The 21574-nt window shown below is 40.8% G+C and overlaps 1 protein-coding gene across 1 annotated transcript in view; it reads right to left on the reverse strand.

The window, feature by feature from the left end:
• Positions 1-18990, reverse strand: part of LOC131880050 (calmodulin-A-like) — a 30022-nt gene extending 11032 nt beyond the window's left edge. Inside the window, exons 1-2 of the mRNA XM_059226547.1 lie at positions 18768-18990; positions 5515-5624 (exon numbers count right to left, since the gene is read on the reverse strand). Of these exons, the coding sequence (XP_059082530.1) occupies positions 5515-5616 (102 nt within the window). The 5' untranslated portion in view covers positions 5617-5624; positions 18768-18990. The remainder of the gene's footprint in view (positions 1-5514; positions 5625-18767) is intronic.
• Positions 18991-21574: the final 2584 nt, after the last annotated feature.

Consider the following 21574-nt stretch of genomic DNA (forward strand, 5'->3'; position numbering starts at 1 on the left):
ATCGATCAAGCATACAAAAAACAAGGAAAATCATTGCGGACATGTGGCCCAGATTGCTATTGTTTCATTTTAAAAGTTCGTGACGCTCCGCTAGAAATTGGATGATCAAAGACAAAGAGGTGATCGATAGTAATTATGATTAACAAAGATTCAATGCTAATCATAGGGAGCCTCGGTCAGTTGCACTTAATCTTGAAAGGAGAAATACAAAGTTTGCTTGTAAAAAATTCATTTCATTGGTACATACATTATTTGAAAGTTGGCCTGCTAATGACACGAGTCAGTACAAAGGTAATACAAATTTCAATTTGCTACAACACGTGAGACACAATCGTGCTGAAATTTTGCATATGATCTTTTTAAACTCAAATTCACAACGGAATGACGGAGCAAAGATATTTGTCCATGTATTTCGTCTTTCTTGCACCTCAGCCTTTTCAATGGTGCTTCAGTTTCAGTTCCAATAGTGGAACACTTCAGAGAATGATCGAATCTCCTGAAGGCTCTTTGATGTCAATTGTAAAGGGAGACTACCAACTGGTTTTGGGTCCTGTTTGTCATTTCTTATTCCGTTGGCATCTCTTGCTACAAAGCGGATGGAGAATATTGATCCCTTTTGCTCTTGATCAGTTCGTTTGTCCGCGGACAATAGCTAGCACAACATGGGTATTTGGCTCGAGGAAGGAATAAATGAATTGGTTTCATGTTTCATACAAAACGCACACGCAAACACTCGGCCGGAGGAATGGACAAACCGACTCTGGTCTCTCTTTGGTCGGGTTCCTTTTTCCTTGTTGTGCTGACTCTGGAACGTCCCCATCCTTCTTCCAACGGCCTTCACTAACCCACGTATCTTTCAAGGCCTGAAAGTAGTACTCTACTTTTGAGGATCAACTCGGTGGCCTAAAGAGGGATTGTTCATCTTCATTAAAAGATTTTTGAGTGTCTCGCGTCGACATTGATGCGTCCTGCATAACAACAAAACCTTGGTCCCACATATTGCTTGTAACCAAACAATACGACGAGAAACATGAAGAATTTGAAGGTTGCATCTGCAAATCGACATTTGTAAAGTAACCACAATCATTCAAGTTTCCTCTTCTCAAAAGCAAGAAAGGGTTGGCAAAAAAAGCGTCTGGCTCGAATGTGAAAGATGCCGATAGAAGCCAGACACGAGTTGCAGAATCCCAAGTGAACGAGTAGCCGTCATTACACGGTACTAAAGGCCAGGGGAAGACGGTTGGTTGTAGCGGATTTAGCTGAAATTGTAGGCGTGTCAAGAGGGCATGAATGCGAAACTCGAGCATTCGAGATCTTAATGGCTTGATTGGAAAATGCATTTAGTTGAGCCAAAGAGACATCAAGGGAGAAGAGTCTGGACCATTAAGGAACACAAGGAAAACGAAATCTCACCGATTTACTTCATCGAAGGCACGTTATGGACCAACTTGCACTGAAAGCAAATCTTTCCCTTGAAAGGGTAACCATTTAAAGTATAACGGAAAGCCGCATGGTGTTACAAATGCACTAGGAAGAAGTAGGGGTAGACTAATGTATTTTCATGTCTGGGTGCTCCAAATGTTGTTGATAAATCACAAACGGATTCCCATTTGCTCTTCACATCATGTCTTTCCTTTTTTGAAAAAGTGGAATGGAGTCTCCATAACTTCAGGAAGTGATCGAACCCTGTGGGGCTATTTGGTCCTTGTCCCAGCCTAAAAGAAAGTGCTTTTTCAACAAAGTGAAAAAAGATTGAAAGTATGTCGACAAGAATGGGCCAAGATATTGTCAGAACCAATACTGTATGAAAAAGGATCTCGCGAAGAACGGGAACATGTTCACTTTTTGTTACATCTCCTAAATAAGAGGTGACATTTACTGTTAGTCTGTCAAGCCTTTAAAAATCGTTTTATGTTGAATTGTTCTTCTCGGTTGCATATTCGACAGATTTTCTGTGAATTGGGAAAGGCGCTGAAAATTTAGTCAACAGTCAGGGTTGCCATATTGGTCTAGCCATGTATAAATTATGTTCTAGCATTTGGTGTTCACTTTGAGCTGATTTTGACCCCTTTTATTTCATCAGTACATACATGAGAAAGTCTGACATGTCCATCAAGACAAGGCAAGATGGGTGCATTTAGCTATCATCCGAGTGTTTATCCGCTTCAAAATCTAAGTGCGGCTTTACACTACGATGGGAAACCAGGATTGAATCCGGTTTGAGGATTGAAATGGGACTAGCAGAGGGTTCGAGTCCTTCAGTGTACTCAAGTCGAACAAAAAGACATGATCATATTGCGAAATTTAAAGCAAAGAATAAGATACCTTTTCCACAAATCGGGGCTTGAGTCTTTTAGAAAGAACTCGGACTCGAGAATGGACTCACCCCAGCACTAGTCCTACTTCCATACTCAAACCGAATTCAATCCTGGTTTTTCATTGTAGTGTAAAGCCGCCACTGCGTACTCACCGAAGTACGCTTATGGTACATTTTTCTGCTTTCAGTTTTTACTGACAGACGGGAGAACCGTTGTGATATCAGACACATAAAAATCCACGTGGGAAAACCAAGGCATTGATAATGTGGTAATTAACTTCCCCGAACTCACAGTATGAAACTTTCTCGCTATGATTTTTGAACATTTTGGGATGGTCAATCTCGAATTAATCTAGTATATGCTTGCAAGAACCACTCACCAGACAAATCCCTACCGTATAAAGATCAAGGTAATCGGCACATTCATCGATCTAGAAATCAATCAAGTTTTGACAAGTCTCCTAGAATCTATATTCTTACAGACAGGAAGGTTATGGTAAAAATCTTCAAGTACGACTAGCTTGTCCCCGGACGAAAGTAGGGCGTACACTCCTTAAGAATGGAACAAACCACACATGACATGGGACTCGGTAATGTTGTAAGGTTTTTTTTTTGCTTTTTTTTCTCTTTCTCCTTCAAAATATGGCTGCATTAGTCATGTCACCTGGTGGGAAGACAAACTTTTTCCTTAAAAGGCTCTTCTGTTTCCAAAACTTTCCTTCATGTGTCCCTGCTGCTGTTGCTAGTGAGGTTCTCGGTGCCTTGGTGCCCTTGGTCTCGTCGACAAATATCTGGTTCTCAAATGGTGCCGCCTGTTCTCGAACTAATAGTAATACGATTGGGCCAAGTTTCTGGCGAGATATATAGTGTGCCTCGGCTTGTTTTGAAAAGGAAGGAAGATGCCTCGCCTAATGTGTTTGTGGCATGCATGTCTCTTGTTCCATTGTAATCCAGGAGAAGTGGCTGATGTTTTTTTCGTTGATGTTGTTATACTAGCGAAGAGCGGGAAGCAAACAGTAGTTCCTTGTGCTCATAAATTTGTCGAAACTTCTGGTAATGCTCCAAGGACCCACTTTGGCCTCAGGAGAGCCAGCTCAGCTGGCCTTTATTTGGTCATATTCCCTCGTCCCTTTGTCGGCTATTCCTTACTAGTAGGAGCATAACTCATATATTTGATGGAGCAATCTACTGGATTCTGGGTTTCTCCCACTCAAGTCCAGCGTGGATCAACGGCCGAAAAACCAATGCCAAGCCCGCACAATGATGGCCCGGAAATCGAGATGGTTTAGGTCACGAGGGGATTTGCCGATATTGCAAGCCTCAAATTATTCTTATTGGCCAGGTCCTCTCGTTTTGATGCCGATTCTTAACCTGAATTAAGCCTGAGGGCCGCACAATTGGACCCTTCATCCCTTTCATATTCTGGGCACGTTCCATGCACAGCTTGGAACCCAATTCAGACTTCCATAGGCGTAGGCCAATCAGTCGTCTTGGCCAAGACGAACCGGGCGCTGATTTCCGGATGCAAAAAAATGTCAAAGGTCTTCCGTTTTCTTTAGCCTTTAGTACCAACAGTAAATTTCAAGCATCATGGGGCATTACAGCTAAGCAATGTGTCTCGAAAATGGTTGTTCTTTTCAATTGATTGGTGGCCATATTCCAGTAGGGCTGTAAACGAGTCCGAGAAAATTTTCCTGGATCAAATAAAGACTCGGATATGATAGGAAGTCAATTTGAGCAAAAAACTCGCGAATTTTTTGACTGAAGCAAAAGCCTACGTATTCTATGTTTTCTGTAATATTTAGTACCGAGGTGGCTAATGCAATTCCAAAAATTTTATCTTTGGCGTCGGTAAAATGTACTTTCAAGTTAGCGCGGTAAAATCTGGAATCATTTGTATTCTTGGCTTATTCTCATGAAGGTATCTTTTCTGTTGAAACAAAGCTTAAGACTGGCAAGTCATTTCAGTGAACAAACAAGTCACGGGAAATGACTCGAGCCTTTCAGAATCTTTTTCCCCCTATGCAGTGCTATGTTGGAGCTTTTTATATTTTCCCCTCTTAATGTCAGAACTTTATCTTGATTTTCCATTGTTTTCAGAACTGGGAGTCATTAAATTTAATCAGCGGTCTTTTCAGCGCATTAGCTCTTAACGGAAACAAGACCTGATGATTAAAATTTGAAGAAACAAAATTGGAAGGGTCTTTCCCACTGTATTTTGGAAAGAGAGTTCCTTTGACAATGCTTGGTTCAATTTTTTGCCCAAAGATAAAATATAGAGGCCATCAAATGCCGATTTTTTTCTGAACAAGAATGACCATTTCTTTCATTCTACGTTTAAAAAAATTGCACATAAGGTGTTCTGTAATTTTGAAACCAAAAGGAATGTTTGAAGTTTAATGAATGCCACTTTAACTACCGAAAGTGTTATGTAAATGTTCACAAGTCGTGACTTTTTGACTTTTTAACAAGTGAAGGCAAGAGGCTTGGATCTAATGTAGATCTGTATTTTTGCCTTTAGATCAAAAGATTGTTGACATCATGTGATCGATGTCTAAGGTATTACACATTTTCATTCTTTTTAGTGCAAAGTACTCGTACGTAAGCTCATTCCATGGAAATGCAACTCAGAAGACGATTGGCCACGTCAATTGTTTCTTTAAAAAACATTGATTTTCCCAGCATTGCATGAAAAAAGCCTTGAACTCTAATCGGATAAGTAGAAATCGGTTTGGATCAAATATTGCGTTTACCCTTTTGAGCAACCTGTCGCCGAAAATGCACCTTCAGCACTTGTTTTGTTTCTCAATAAGGTTTTTTTCCGTTTTTGCAAAATCGTGCTATTCTGTTCTTCTTCATGGGTTGGCTTTTAAATAAAATGGTTTTACACCACTGGGTTGGACCCGTTTGCCAGCCTGGCCACCAAAGTATTGTTTTGAATGGTTAAAAAGGCAGGTTCCACTGTCTGTTCTTATCACCCATTCCGCCTTTAGCAACAATTTCTGCCAATGGCAAGGGCAAATTTATTGCCTCTGCAACCCCATTTATGGCCCACTTCTCTATGACTTTCCTCCAGTGGAACACAATACCAGAGCCATTGACGGTGTATGCTCGTGTGGAACTGAAACCATAAAAGTGGAGCCCATTCGAGCTTCCCAATCAATAAGTCTCCCAAAACGTGTGGCCTTGGCACTCACCTTGGTGGTGATGGTTCCATCACCATCTTTGTCGAATAATCGGAAGGCCTCTCTGAATTCGGCCACCTGCTCTTCAGTGAGATCATCGTTGCCCATTTTCATTGGAACACCTGAAATACCAAAGAACAAAGATCATGTACGAATGTAATGATACCGTAGAAGTTCAGCAGTATTGGGCACACTTCCTTGGAACGCGATTGGGCTTAAAGCTTTCCAGTTTATTTTCGACCAAAGGATCTCGGGAACTCTCGAGAGTGGCTCTCTAGGGACGAGCCACTCGCCCCAGATTCTCCGAAGGACTCACAATCATCATGATCATCAAGCACAGGAAACGTGAGTGAAATCGAGATTCGAGGATTTTCTTCGCCTTCACTTGAAGCAAAGGGGACCCAAGGAGAACCCAGAGGTGAGGCAAACCGAGGAATAGGATGATGGAGGCAACTGGGGAAATCTGATCTCAAGTGTGTATGAGTGTGGAGAGGGAACGGAGAAGGGGGGAGAGGGGGGGGGGCGTAGGGTAGTGATATATTTGCTTTTAGAGGAACAAACGGAGGCAGCATACAGAGCAGTTCTATTTGGAATGCCTTCTTCCTTCTTTGTCGAGGTGGTTAAGCCTTCAATGAACGATATCCGATGCTCGCTCGGAAAGTGGGCTTGGGCCTCCGACAAATTCCCAAGCAATTGGGATCACCAACCGACCAATCCAAAGACGTGTTTCAGGATAGAGAGCGTGGTATTTGTTCACGGAGTGAGATGTGTTGATCTCACAACACTGACAGTGGAAGGAGAGGCCTTTTGTAATTGACCCACCATCATGGGGAAACGCAATCTCTCTACTGTATTTATCGGAAAACAAGCCACTGTGTTCCCCGTAACTCTAGTTGGAATTAAAGGAAGATCCATCAGGGGGTTCACATTTTGTAGTGCTTCTTTGTTTCCCTATGTATGACCTTGGAAATGCCAACACTGGTCTTATGCTCCGCCAGCCGTGACTGGAAGTCGACCCCATCCGCGGCAAAACCCGTTGCATTGCAGGCAGACAAACATCCCACATGTTTTTTTGCCTTTTAAGAAGAGACGCCCGGGAGGGAAGTCATTCATCGCCAACCTCACGTAGTACACTCAGAGCGTCGGGTTCTCGGATGCTTTTCCAGATTAAATCGCACCTTCAACGCCCCAACTCCATTCATTCAATCTCGCTCGGGTTGTCGAGTGGCTCTCGCTGCTGTTTTGTTGGCAATTGATCAATGGTTGTGCCTGGAGAAAACCGGGGAACCCGTCCAAGGTGGCCTTCGCATCTGAAACCAAGTCCCAGGACCCTAGTCTTCCCCTGCGTATGTAGTACTATGTGTGGGGGTCTCGTCTCCTTACATACGACTAGTCTGTATGTACTACCCACAAGGAAGGACCCTTTGTAAGGATTTGAGGGTCGTCGGCAGACGAACTCGTCGCTTCCTTCTCGATTCTTGGAGACAGGCTTGAAAATCGACCAAGCTACTGGGATTTTCAAGGCCATGCACAAATCCTTGGCACATTGGAGATCATAGATGTACATGACTTAGCAGAGCGACTTTGGAAATGGAACAAAGTTGAGTTTGTGTGCCGAGTTTTTTAGCCGGAATAAGGAGGAATGAGGTCGGTTGTTTCAAGAAAAACAACATTGGAAAGAAGGTCTTCATTCTTGATGGCTCCTTATTCATTAGCTTGCAGATGGAGACATGCCAACATCATTTGTTTTGAAAACAATGGTGATAAACGAGGCATTTTTACGATTGTCGAAGGAGCTCCATTCTTTGGATGCAGAAGATTTTTCTTTCCATTTACTGTAAATGTATGCTGTTATCAAAGCTCTTGAAGCTCTTCTTCAAATGTGACAGAACAAATGACATCGCAGTTAGTTCGTTAGCGCTTGACGTAAAGGATACAAAATTCCAATATATCGGGAAACCGGTCCATTCGGAGCAACCCCCCAAAAAAGAAAAAGGATCCCTCCTCTGTTTTTCTTTCTTGCTTATTTTCCTCTCAGTTATTCTTCTTTTCTTGCAAATAACATGAGCCCTTTGAAGAGAACTTAAACTAAGCTTATGTGAAATATCTATTTACCAACTGAAATTCTGAATTGTTGCCATACAACATACAATCGCTCAAATCCGCCATTACATCTATGGTTCCCGGGCCTCTTTCTTCTTCGGCCTTTGTACCCGTTGCTTTTATCTCAGCTTCAGGCAAACTTTACACCCATATTTTTTGCTCACAGAGTACGGAAACTTTGCCAAGAATGGAAAAAAATATGCATAGAATGATAACCTCACCCGCCTCCGGTCATCAGATTACTCCTCAGCCAAATCAAAGAACGTCACCCATCTAATTAGGGTCTTCTGTTACTGCCTACTGGCCATTTGTTGAAGGGACTCGCATTGGACTATTGGATATCTATGACATTGAGTCCTCCAAAATAAGAAAGAAACGCGCGCACCTAGCATGGAAACCCTGTTAATACTTTGATAAAGCTGAACCAAAACAATATTTGAAATTTCAATACCACGAAAATCTGCACACAAAACTATGTTAATTAAGATCTTCATATATGTTAACAAAATTGCCTTAACTTGGGTGCACTGAGCAAGGAAATATATTCGGATAATTCAGGAGCCCTGCGCTTTGAAATCGAGTTGGAACACTATAGGGATCACTAGGGCAATTGCTTGTTATGATCTGATCAATGACGAGAATTTCAGTGTGTGAGAGAAGGCCTGAAAAGAAAGGGCCCTTCGCTCCCTGGAACTTTTTGGCTTTAACTTGGTTTTGGTGCAGAATTCCGAGTGAGTGAGTGAATGAATGAGTGAATGAATGAATGAATCCTTAAAGTACTCGTCGTATTCGAAACTGAGGTCGAAATAAGTACTCGGAGAATCGAGCAAATGAAGAACGAGGGCCTTTGCACAAAAACTTCATTAAGTTGGCAATGGCTTTCGGAAATGCAATCCGAGCAGAATGAACATCCTCCATACTATATCATGTAGGCGACAAGAACAGTCAAAACTTTCTTATCTATGGAACCGGAAAGTTCCAAACCTACCACCTCACATCCTGGCGACACTCTCCAATTTACCGAATAGGTAGGTCTATGTACATCGTGGGCTTTTTATGGACCAAGGAAGGTATGTGCATTGATTTAAGATGAATCTTGAAAAATATTTTTAACATGTTGACTGTGAATGCGTTCCTTACGATTGAATAATGACAAAAGCTAGAAGCTGAAAATGCTTAAAACCCTTAGGGGTTGACAATAAACTAACCGAGTGTCTTTTTATCACACGCCGTAAAAACAGAACTAGAGCTTGCACAAATGCAGATAACAGGAGACCTAAAATGTTGCTGCATGTACTTGAAAATCTCTTCTGTATGGTAATATGCCCGCAAGTCGGGCTTGTTGCCCTATAAATGATGCACTTTTCACCATATCTACGCAGTAAGAGCTCATCGAAATGTTCTCTTGAAATTCCTTGTGAATAGAACGCCTTCTTTGATTGGTATTCAGAATATTTTTCCACTTGTCTGAATTCTGAATTCATTTAATCAATGTACTTTGAGTTCAGGTCATCCTGAGGTGCTTTCACAGTGTTCAAATCTATCCTGTTTCGGGTGGATAAGAGTTTTGGGAAGAAATTGGCATTTTCAAAGTTTCTCATCATAAACCAGCACTTTCTACTTAATTGCACAACTATTTTCCGAACTTGATTCTTGTGAGAAGTCCAATGACTGGTTATAGATTGGTCTTAAAAAGGTTTGAAGGCGTTGCTCAGAATAGTTGTAATTATGACCGATCAATGATCTTGAAGAAAAGTTGAAAACCAAAGGGAGGTAAAACACTGCGCCCTAATTATAGATTTGCGCCTTGTTGTGCAACATGTACGGAAAACTTTGGTTAACCTCAGTTTTAAGAAACACTTAGAGCCTTTATTCTTCTGGTCAGTGCATTCGGTTGAGTTCCCGTAACTTGTCTTTTATTATGAATGAAACTAGCACATTTTGAAATATAACGGTGATTATCCCGATCGTATTTCCAGATCAATGCTGGTCTATTCAGTATTTGCTGTGGTTTTATCTACCGACTTCATTATGAAAAGCTCTTTGGGTTCTTGGCCTTGATTGTTTATTTTATTAGGAAAATATTCGATAGTCATGGGATAGACTTGATCATTTGGGTGCTCTCATACAAAAAGCCGAGAAGCAGGCTATTCATGAGCTTGTATTTTTCTATTTATATTTCTCTCAACGTCAAATGAATGGAGATATCTTAATGGCATTGGGCATCAAAGACGCATTTCTGCATTCAAGGCCGTTGGTCTGACTATTCAATAATTTTCGAGTTGCTACACGATCTCCGTAGAAAATAACTATTCACCGTCAAATAGTTGGACCATATATAGCCGAAATTTTGATTGGCAAACACGAGTCTCAAACTTTTGGGCGTGGAAATTACGACCCTTGAAGGACAATGAGCAGGAAACAATGGGCTTTGACAGAAAAGCATGTCATAATCATGGAGCTAGGAAGCCTTTTCTCTCGTCGCTCAAAGACGAAAGCCCAACATTAGAAAGTCAGCCTTGGATTTGTATTCGACTGAAATTGGGCATAACGGTGGTAATTTATGCCCAAAAGTTGGGTCATCTCTCTCTTTTGGATCAAAACTTCTCAGTCGCAACCCTTCAGGGGAATTTCTGAAAACGTGGACTCGTTTCTCTTCAGAGACCTGTAATGATAGAGAATGCTCCATTTACTTATGGAGAGACTGGTTACTCGACTTGTATTGAAAGGGGGCCTTTTTTATTGTATTATTAAAAATGTGGCGTTGACATGGCAGGCACTCGGAAGCCGAGAAACATGAAATATGGATCCAATTGTTCCATTTTCCAAGTGGAACGGGCAATGCCATCTTTTTTCTTGAAGGTCACAAATTCTGTCCGAGGGGTTCTTTTGGAGCAAACACACTCAATAAATAGTGAGAAAATGTGACTCAGGTGAAGGTGACAAGTCATTAATAAAAACGAGATCTCGTTGAGGAACAAGAGCGAGCGTGGAACGAGCAACCCAAATATCGATAAGTTGAAGAATGAAGAATGTGCCTCGAAAAGAAGCAAAAGAAAGGCTTTGTGCGTTATTCAATCGGGGAGCACTCAGTTCATGGCTAATCTTTAGACCCTGATTCATCGTACAAGCGTAGCAAAGGAGAAATATTAAAATTCCACACAGATCCATTCCAAGCCTTGTACATTGGCTTTTGAAGCTGGGACTGAATAATGCATGTTTTTGTTCCGAAAATATATTGGTTAAAAACCCTGTTTTCTCACTCTCAACGCTGGACTGCACTACCCTTTTAAAGGGAGAAAATGCCTTCAAAAGTGCTCTATTACTTTGTTGACTCATCAAACTTTTCCTGTTTCTGGTCTTGGTCCCAATTGAATTTGCATTACGCCTGATGCATCTCTCTGGCTCGTTTCCAAACCTGAAATAGCCTCCTTGAAACAACAAACCGAGTCGGAGTTCTTTGGAATATGTAGAATATGTAGATGGAAACGCATATATCTGATGAAGCCAAAACAAATCAGAATATTAACGCGGCCTTTGCACCGAATCAAGACCAGTTGGGCCAAAGCAGAGCTGTCAGGAAGGGGAAGCACGATGACAACTTGATAGAGCACACACTGATACAACCAATCCTAGATACTCTTAGTTCCAATGCTACAAGGCATCAATATCTGCTGATTAAGAAGTAGCCTCAAGCCACCACAAAAGTTGATAGAGAGCTAAATGATGAGAAGTGACTTAAAATACTAAGGAAGGGAGGAGACGTGGCGTAGTAGAAAGTACAATTCCTAGCATGATAGAGGTCTCCGGTTTGATTCTCCTGCCCGACCTTTATCAAGGAAACTTTTTGACCCTAACCACACCACCCGACGGAGAACCAATCTGATGCTGATGAACATTGTGTATCGGAATTTGAAAATCTATGATGTGATGGTTGATTGCGCTAGTTCAACACTAGCACTCAAACAGACCTCAAGAGTTCATAGAATGAACCTCAATAGAGTTTTAAACCAGCAACATTCATATCGCATATCATATCATATCTCATTGTGGTCTTCTAAGCCATTTGAGGTCGAAACAATTCCAGGTATATGACTAGAATCATGGAACATGCCTGAAGACGTCTTCTTCACAAGATGAAGGGCTAATGAACCCAACTTTTCCACGTCTCGTGCCACGAAGTCCGGATCTCGTAGCCTCGGGCTGACCAATCAAAAGTTCACACGGGGTTCAACTCAAAGTTTCCGGGTCGGCAATCAGTTTGAAGTTTGGATGGCATTGAATTGCCATCTACTTAAGACGAGTGTACGTGATCAAGTCCAATGTCAAAAGTCCTGGCTGAGTTCCAAGAAGTTAACGTTCCCAAGAAAAGCGGTGACATGTTCCATTTACCACGAGGACGAGCGTTTAACCTCGCTCGATCAGCCCGAAACATACTTAGTCCATTACGTCCTTAATGGACACCAATTTGTGTCCGCTTTTCATCAAAGGCCAAAGGCCAAAGGCCAACTGCCAATCCAGCCCCTGTGCCGTTGAAGGAGCGAGCACAATGAAACACGATCTTTTTTGAGGGTCATTGGACAAAACGTAGCGAGTGGACCACTGAAGCCCTATGATCCATGTCCAATCTGGTCCTATTTCACACACGCCATGTGAGGATTATCCCCAACAAAACATGGCAGAGCATGACACTTTCTTTTGGGAGTCATCATCGCAGACGTAATCAGGTTCATGGAATTTTGGCCGACCATTTGCAGTGAGCTCCAATTTGAACTTACTCGGGCCAAATGGAACAGGGTATATTTAGAGCGTGGGATCGAGCGGGGTCATGTGACATTCGCATGAGAACCAAATTGGTGGATAAGACATTAAGTCAGAGGAAAAAGTCAAGCCAGTGGAATATCCAGGAAATCAATTGGATCTGGGACAATCACGCCATGCTCCGGATCCTCGACGGACCTGTCATATCTATTTTGCTGCTTCTTTCAAGGTCATGTGTACCGTACATGCACGCTTCAAGGCATTTTGGCACCATTTTCCCTCTGAGAGGCTGTTGAGAAAATAATTTGGAACACATTTGGGAGAGTGGATCCTCGCTCGTCGTAGATGAGGTCAGGCCAAAGACTTTTTCCAAGTCAATATTGTAATAGGGTCCCCATCAGGCTTATATGGTCGGTAAACCCAGCCAAATGTCAGTAATCCCATTGCCAACTTGGTTTGCATAATTATACTCAAGAAGAGCCCCCTTGGTTTGTTTTTGATCCAGATCTGCTTTTTGTGGTCAACAGACTGATCCATACGTAGCACAACTACTTGAGTATTTGTGACCTTGAACAAAGTCAGAGTTTACATAGGAAACAGATGGTGAAAGTGCGATAAGGCTCTCTTACATAACAAGGAGCAATTCCATTCGTTGCGAGGGATACATATTCAATGAGATCGTGAGAATGGATGGAGTGGAAACTATTGAGGACAGATCCCAAGGGGACATTTCTTTCTGACTCGTGCCACATTTACATGTCTATCGACCTCTGCCAATCCATCAAAGGCTGGAAACTTGACAAGGATTCCACGCAAGAGCTTACAATCAAGAGGCTTTGCTTGTGAACCCTCGTTCTTGGAATCGAACGTATGGATCCAATCGGATTTTACTTCTCAAAGCTTGTGGTCGAGGTAAAGTACGTAATACACACTAAGCCAATTGTTCAATGATGTTTAAGTACGAAATCGAGTGCTTTCGTGAACCTACACATGATAACTTGCTAGCAATTGATAACTGAAAGGAACCTCTTTGCGAAAGGGGCTTCTTAAAACTGCAACTGTACTGGGAAATAGGGAGTAGAATTATTTACATCAGCCATTCCAGAGAGTATGACAAAGCAGTCCTGAATCTTGATTAACCTTCAATTTAGACAATCTATTTCTTTCCTCTTTTTTTTGCTTTCAAAACAGACTTCAAAGCTCTATTTTAAATCACGTCATTTCTGCAGAGATAAGTCTGAGTCTGTGCCAAAAAAGGCCTTAGACATCAACCAAGTCCAAATGAGTTCAGTTTTCGTTTGTGTCAAGGACCCAAACTCATAGCTAACATCTTGACAAAAGTATTTCAAGTGGACGAGAAGGGCAATCATCAGCATTGTGAACTTGCTGGGGAACAAACTTGGCCTTCGACCTTTGCACGGGACAGAGAGAAACTTGAGACCTTTTTCCGTTTGCCCTTTAAGGCGTGTCTGGTCATACTAGAGCTGCACCAACTTGAACGAAAAGAGACAGGGATTTCCGAGATGACACCTCGCAACAATTTAAATATTTAAACATAAAACGCATTTCAAATCGTTCTATAAAACGAGGAAACCCTAATAATTCAAGTGGATTCAATAACAATTGTGGCCATGATCACTTTGAATGCTTCGTGGTCACTCTGAAGCCCACAAAAATACTGATCAAGAAAAGAATCGGCCGTCGTATTTTCAAAAATGATAAAGTTGAGGAACATTTCTGACATTGATAATTAGTGTTAAGCATGACGACACTTTTGTGTTATTTTCTTGTTTTAACTAGTGTTTTTAGCGCTGTTTTGATTCTGTTAAGTGCTATTATTGTGTTATACTTCGACATTATCGCACCAAATAAAACGATTAGATAAAACGCAATTATTAACCTCAATGGAATTGTTCAAAATATCATTTAGTTCATTTTCATTTGATCAAATCAAGCTTGTCAAAAAATCCATTACCCATTATCCTAGGGACAAGTCTGAATCCACATGATTTTCTAATTGGTGGTAGCAAGGTACCGCGTATTTCGATAGTAAACAGAGTTAATGTTTCCGGTATGCCCACTCTGTTCAATTTACATGATGTTCCACGTACAAAGTCGTCTTTTTCTCATATTCCCAAATCCATAGGACATGTGGGACCACTTTTGGCCCTTTCCCATCATCAATGCCTGAAGACGAATGGCTTTCCGAGCTTTTGGTAACCAAGTCATGCTTGGTCTTGACAACGACCTATCCTATCTGAGAGTTGTTCTTTACGACATAGCAGAAGCCATTTCAAGTGCCTCTTCACCTTTCCCCTGGCATACCAATTACTTGAAAGGCGTTTCCAGCTTGAAATATATCTAGTTATTGTTCGACGGTGAACTTACAACTCCAGACACTTAAAAATTCAGCCTTTGAATGTTCCCAATTCAATTTTCAACCTAATTTCTTTTTGAGGTCTCTTGTGCCCTACAAGGGCTGCGAAAAGAAGCTCGTTTTTATATGGGATCACGATTTTTATGGCCATCCATGTCATGTATGGGTGTACTGAATATGGAGTGCATGTGCGCACATTCGTTAGACGTTGGCGTTAATCTTGGAGTCGAACCAATCGGAATCCTGTGATCATTTCTTGGCTTTAGAGACCTCGAAAAATGGGCGGAAGGAGATAAGTCCCAGGACTGGAACAAGCAGCAACCATGTGATACAACCAGTATAAGGAGAAGGAGGAGAACTAGTCAAAGAGAAAGATACCAGAGAGAAAAGGAAGAGAAAGAAAGAAAATGGTGCAGCCTTGAAAGAAAAGAGGAGCATTCAAGCTTGGAAATTGCTTTGAGGGAGAACCATTTCGGTGCTCAAGGCAGATGAATCGTACTGTTCCAAGATAAAACCAGGAAGAGGTGGGGTCATCGGGCCTTTCCTGTGTCTGGGACAGGCAAAAATGACTTCGTCAGCGCTCCCATAGGACATTAATGAACCAAGTGTGGATCCAAGCATTTACCAAAGGCTAAGTGCCTTTCTCTGAAGGCCAAACACGGCCAAGTTGAGATCCATTGGATAAAAGGGAAATGTAGACTTCCCTATGCCTTCACTTGGTGGAACCATTGAGATATTGTCTGATGTTCTTTTTCACTCCAATGAAGGTTGTTAGAGAACACCAGACCTTTACAAAGCTGGATACATTTACTGAAGGATAATCTCACGCTATTACTATAGTGATATACACCGTAGTCTTTGGGTCAATCATGAATCGCCTTTTTACCTTATCCGTATCAATAAACGCTACCCAGTCCCGAAAATAAGTACGTTTTTTTACGTTTTGCCTCAATTTTTAGCCTTATTTTATGATTAATAAAGGGTAACTCTGTGAGACCAAAGCTTCATTACGGAAGAGACAGGTTCCACTTAACTCAAATTCACATGATGGATAGGGTCCGTTTAATGTGTTTAATGTGGAAGCAAAATCATAGTCATTTAAGCTCTTGAAATGCCTGTTTGGCTTTGCTAGGAGGAAAATATTTCAATCGCCATCTGATGATACTTGTGGATAGGGCTTCCTGGGGTACCCTATTGGTAGAGCATCTGCTTTCCAATTTGCGAATCCTGGTTCGATCCCAAGAAAGCCAAGTCCAAGCTTCTTTGTGGAATTAGCTTACAATATGAGTTGCTGCTTTTAACAACTTAAATGGGCGAACTTGCGGTCATTCCCGAGGTTGAGGTAATAATTTATGTTGGCTGTGACGACGAAGCGGGAATATCCCTCGATTGGGACACCCATCATTAATGGCAGACCTAGCGAGAGAACTACCATCTGACTTCCTAACAAACAAAACAAGACACCTGAGGATAATGCAAACGATATAAGAGCGCTATTTTGATCACGATTCGGCTTGATTCATGCATTAAGGAAGTAAGCCGTTTTTAAAGGGCATGTATGGCATTTTCTGATATTGCTGCGAAAAAATATAGGAGGGATCTCTTTGTTGACATTCAAGAGAGATAGGATGCAGATAATTGATCCAACTTTAGATGTCTGAAGGTCGCACTTGGTATTGGAGTTATAATTGAACGATCTCGTAGAAATTTAGAGACTAGGCTAATTTCAAAATTGATCAAGATGTTCAATTTCAATTTTAATTAAACATTCTTCAGCTTCAATCTACGTATATTAATATGCCATTTAGGGCGAGTTATTGTCATATATAGTATCGATCTATTTCATTTAATCTTTTTTTGGAACCCTTATAATTAGGATAAAATCAATTTTCGACGGATTATTTCGAGGAAAATACACTTTGCAAGAATGTTTCGCTCCTTTGAATACGTCCAAAGATTGAACGACTAACTAAAAGGTTAAAGCAAGCTGTTTTTGGAAAATACAAAGGTGTGGAAAATACTTATTTATTTTGGTACGTGAACGCGTTCCTAAGACTTTTCCTGGCAAAGTGTGTTTTACTGATGTCAAAGTGAACTTCCCATTCTGCTAAAAACTGACCTTTCACATAGTACAATCCTTCCATGAACTGTCTTCAATCCTGCCTCGCTCATGCATTAAAAGCTCGTTTCGATACTTAATACTTAAGACGAACAAAGTGAGCGGAATTTCACATTGACAAGCTTCTAAATCATATGAATATTTCAACTATGAAAGTTCACTTTTGTTGGGCAGAAACCATGGTTTCCCGTGTCATTGCCAAAGTTGCGGCAAATGAATACTTAAACTAATGTCAAATTCGCAAATCGCTTTTAGCTTGGGAAATCAATTGACTCAGTTCCAATTTCGCCGTATCTTCCGTTTGAAAAATGTCGATTAGTAACTTTCAGTCAACTTTCATTTCAAATATGCGGGATTGCAACAAAAGTCTCAGCCTTAGATTAAAAAGACAGTAATTTTTGCACTCGATTTAAATGTCTTAAAACGCTTATGATTGATTTACAACATTGTTAGTTATGGTGTGATGTGGATCCAGTTCAGCAAAAAGGCTCTCTAGATCACAACGTGCCATTGGATTTAAAGGTCAAACTCGGTGTTCCGATTATTTATATTATCTATTAATATCGCTGAAACGAGCGCACCTGATACTTAGTTATTCAGGCGCACGTGCCCTGGATAATTTTGAAGCTCACAAAAAACTCTCACTTTGCCTTTTTATGGCATGGAATGAAGACCAATTTCTTTGGAACGAAGCCTTAAACATGGCGCAATGATGACGCCATGAGAATACGTCATCGAGTTCCATGATACTTAGAGTGTTGGAAAAAGGTTATCTTAAAATACAAATATAAAACATTTTGTTCAAGCGTTATTTGAATGGATCAAATACGTGGTTCAAATGTAACGAGATCTTTGTAAATACAAATCTTAACAGAAATTGGAAAATTGGCAAACGGTTTGTCCAAGTTTTCCGGGTCAAATTGTTTTTCAGCAACCGACCAAGAGAAGTGAACGAAAACTGCGATAGTTCAAGTTTGGTGCTCTAATTTCGGGTTTTGTTTTTGCTTTTGGTGAGGGAAGAAGGTAAACAAACAATTCGCCGACGAAAACTGTCATCCTGATAATATGTCAGTGGTTGGGTGAGATATTTTGGAACTTTCAAGAAATTCCCATTTTGGTGCAGTTTTCACGATGCCCTACAATCATGGCTTTATGTCATTGAATCAGTTATGAAGAAAAAATCTTATAGTTAAAAGAAGCAGATTTCAATTATGGATGGTGCATAATAAGAAATCGTATGAATAGGCTGAAAAATAGGCCTGAAATGGGCCTAAAATTTTGGCCCATCAGCTGCCGATTTTAGCCCCAACTTTGAATCACATATCATAACCAGAAAAAAGTTTTGATTTTCTATTGGAAACACCAGCCAAAAACTCATCCATCAAAATTAAAAATTGTTTCAAAAATATTACTTTTCATCCCTTGTGTGTTTGTCAGTAAAGTCTATTTTGAAGCTAATGTGAGACATTTTGCCATTTTTGCTCAACTTTTCTCATTAGTTGAAACCTTTTCAAAAGCACCAAATTTTAAGAGCCTGCTGAAAGTGCTGATAAAAAATGCTATTTTTAAGTGGAAATAACAAGATTTCCAACAACTCAGGCCAGAAAAGCAATATAAGTTGCATTGATGATTTACATAACAAATTGTGAAATTTGACAAATTTTTCAAAACAAAAATGTATTTTGTGACAATCACCGTTTTTTCCAGAGTCTAACTATGGGTTATCATTTCTTAGTCCACATGTAATATTTAAGGGAGCAAAAGTTGTCATTTTCCTAAACAGTTTCTCATCCGGTTGCATTCGTGTGAATGAGTGTTTTTTTACCAAGATTGTCCTTGGTTTGTGTTCCAAGGCTTATTTTGCGATTTTCCAAAGGAACTCAGTTCAAAATGATAGGGCCCTACCTCAGACTTGATTTCGCGGAAAGGCCTTGGATTAACTGCTGTCGAATGAGGCACTTGGGAACAATAAGTTTTCGTGTGACGGGGGAGGCCTTAGTCCCTCATGAGCATGGAAATTAGCCCTCCAAGTAGGTTGTTCCAGAATCTGGAGACGAAGTTTACATGTTTTCGAACACGAGAGAAAGTGTGTTCCGTCTGCTCGGCTCCAATCCTCGATTAAAACTGAGTCCGTCTGAGGAGCCTTTGCGGATCAAGGCTGGAAAATGAAAGTCCCGAGGGCGCTCCTCGCCCCGTTGTCCCCTTTTCTTCATGTTATTTGGACCGCGAGGAGTGACGCCAAGTGTTCCTCCAAATTGGCTCCCGTAAAAACCGTTGTGGGACCCGAAAGAAAATTGAGCAGCCTTGACGGGCCGAAAAAAACTCGCTAGAGACAAGAGAAAAGGGTGAAAGAGAGGAATATCCCGTTTGGAGAGGTTTGACGGCCTTTGGGACGAATGGAGAAATGCATGGACCCCGTCTCGTCATTGGGAATGATCCCTTCTAGTTGGGACAGACGGAGATTAAGTGTAGCTTGGCGAGAGATATCGTCTTGATTGAACAAGTTAGTGCCGCTGTATTTGCACAATCCGGGGATGAATGCCAGTCTGCAAAGCTCGAGATCCTACTCGTGGGGAGTAGAAATCATGGTTGTCACATGGTTTGGCTCAGCACTGATCTTGGAGTAGACCGTGGTTCCAATGTAATTCAAGCTTGAATGGAAGGGACGGCATGGACAGGGAGATTGTCTTACATTGGTATTGAAGGGTTTCAGTACGGCCAACGTTGTCTCTGAATGCGATATTTAGCTCGGGATTTAAGACTCGAAGATTTAAATTTCACAGGACACGAGCTTCAATGTTCCTTTTATCCCATTTCAGCAAGATGAGAGAGGTACTAACTAATATGTATTGTACAATTTATGAAAGCCCAGATTAAGTATTTCTATTTCAACCATGGTATTTTAAGGCCCGTCGTCAACGTGTTTTCTTGTAATTATTTTTATGTGTATTGGAAAACGGTAAAGCTTCTCGCCCTTGTGGAATGTACATACAACTGCCGATGAATATTTGGACCCAAATGAGAAAGTTCTTTCCTCCAAAGCGAATGAAGTGAGGAAGGTAGACGACTGGGGTGTTTAGTTGGCATGGGTAAGAAGTGAGAGCTATTTTCGAGGCTTTCGAGAAGGCTGGAAATGACTTGAGCCTGTCTTCATCTGTCAAAACCACTTTCCGAAAGTTGCCAACCTCGTTCGAGGAAATCTCGAAGAATTTGGTTGAAAACGGAGGAATCGGCGGGTTGAAGAATCAATTCAAAACATGCCAAGAATTCAATCAGCAGCCGAAAGTTGTCAGATTTCCTTGAACCCGTAATGCTGAAGACCTAATCTAAGAAATTTTGATTGAATTAGATGAGAGTGCTCTTGTTCGAATCGTTGACTAAGAAATTGAAGTTTAAAAATGGATTTTTACAAAAGCACAGTACCATTCTCATAAAACCTAAGAAAATTCCAAAAAATAATATTTGCAACCCATTTTCCGTTCTGAAATCATTGAAAGTTTTAAAGCATATCAAGAAAACGGTTTGCACATGTCTGTTCATAACAGTCATCAAAATATTGTTTAAGTTCATTAGGTGTTTGCCAAGCTCTTCCCGAATAAAACCGACTTGGAGAAACAATCTCGCTTGGGACAAAAATTGCTTGAATTCCAATCATGAAACTAGAGTGAACGGATTAAAAAAAATCTTGGTCTTTCATTTTGAATTTTTAGTGTCGATTGACTGACTTACCAATATTTACCATCAAAAATAGAAGATGGTGTAAAAGAAATGAAACACGCTAATTTGATTGATAACAATTGGACGTGTAATCATAAGCAATGAGCGTAATTGTCATAGCTTTTCGCATTTCTGTCAACAATTTCTTTAAGTCACGGTAGACATCGAGTAAATAAGATTCATATTATTTTTTGTGTTGCGGACTTCATTACAGTTGCTGGGAATGGAATATCCAGCAATTCAAGACGAAACACTTATTTATTTTACTTAACCTTATTTTCATGTGTTATTTGATCGACTAGCGAATTACAGTTGGCGGGTCTGGCTAACCCTTGAATATGGCAGGGTTGATCAGAAATTTTAGCCAAAAACTTGTCCAAGTCTGTTTTGAAAGATGGTACCGGATCACCAAGAACAACAAATCATCCCTACGAATATTAGAGGGAAGCAAATTAACAAATGAAGGGGTCCGAGAAAGAAGAGAGATGGATTTCATTATTCTTGTAATTAGCCCGGATTTTCAAGGGCTCAAAGGTGCTTTCAAAGCGCACATTCAGCCTCTGCGGTCTCTAGAATTGACCCTAAATCCTGGGTTGGGACAAAGCTCATGGATGCTTTTGAAAACGTACAGTACCAGATAACTTTCGTACCTCCTATGGGCACTATTCAGTCCCAACTTTTTTAATCTCTCCCAATGCGAGTGCTCCCTCTTTCCTGTGATGTTGCATCTCTAGACTAAAACGTACGATATATCCAACCATTTGTTTGAAAAGCTTTAACCACCATCAAATGGATGGACTGGATGACAAAAACCTACAATGTTGTTCAAAGCAAGCACAATCTTTAGCCCTATCGATTTCGTATGCATCAAATTGAATAAGCAAAAATGGCATTATCTCTTAAGATTGCCCAAAAGCTTCAAGTTGTCAAACGAGAAACGAAAAATTGAGGACTCTCTGGAGGGTGAAAAAAAGGAACGGATAACTTTTGGTTTT

The sequence above is a fragment of the Tigriopus californicus genome, chromosome 5, assembly GCF_007210705.1.
Source record: "Tigriopus californicus strain San Diego chromosome 5, Tcal_SD_v2.1, whole genome shotgun sequence".
Lineage (NCBI taxonomy): Eukaryota > Metazoa > Arthropoda > Copepoda > Harpacticoida > Harpacticidae > Tigriopus > Tigriopus californicus.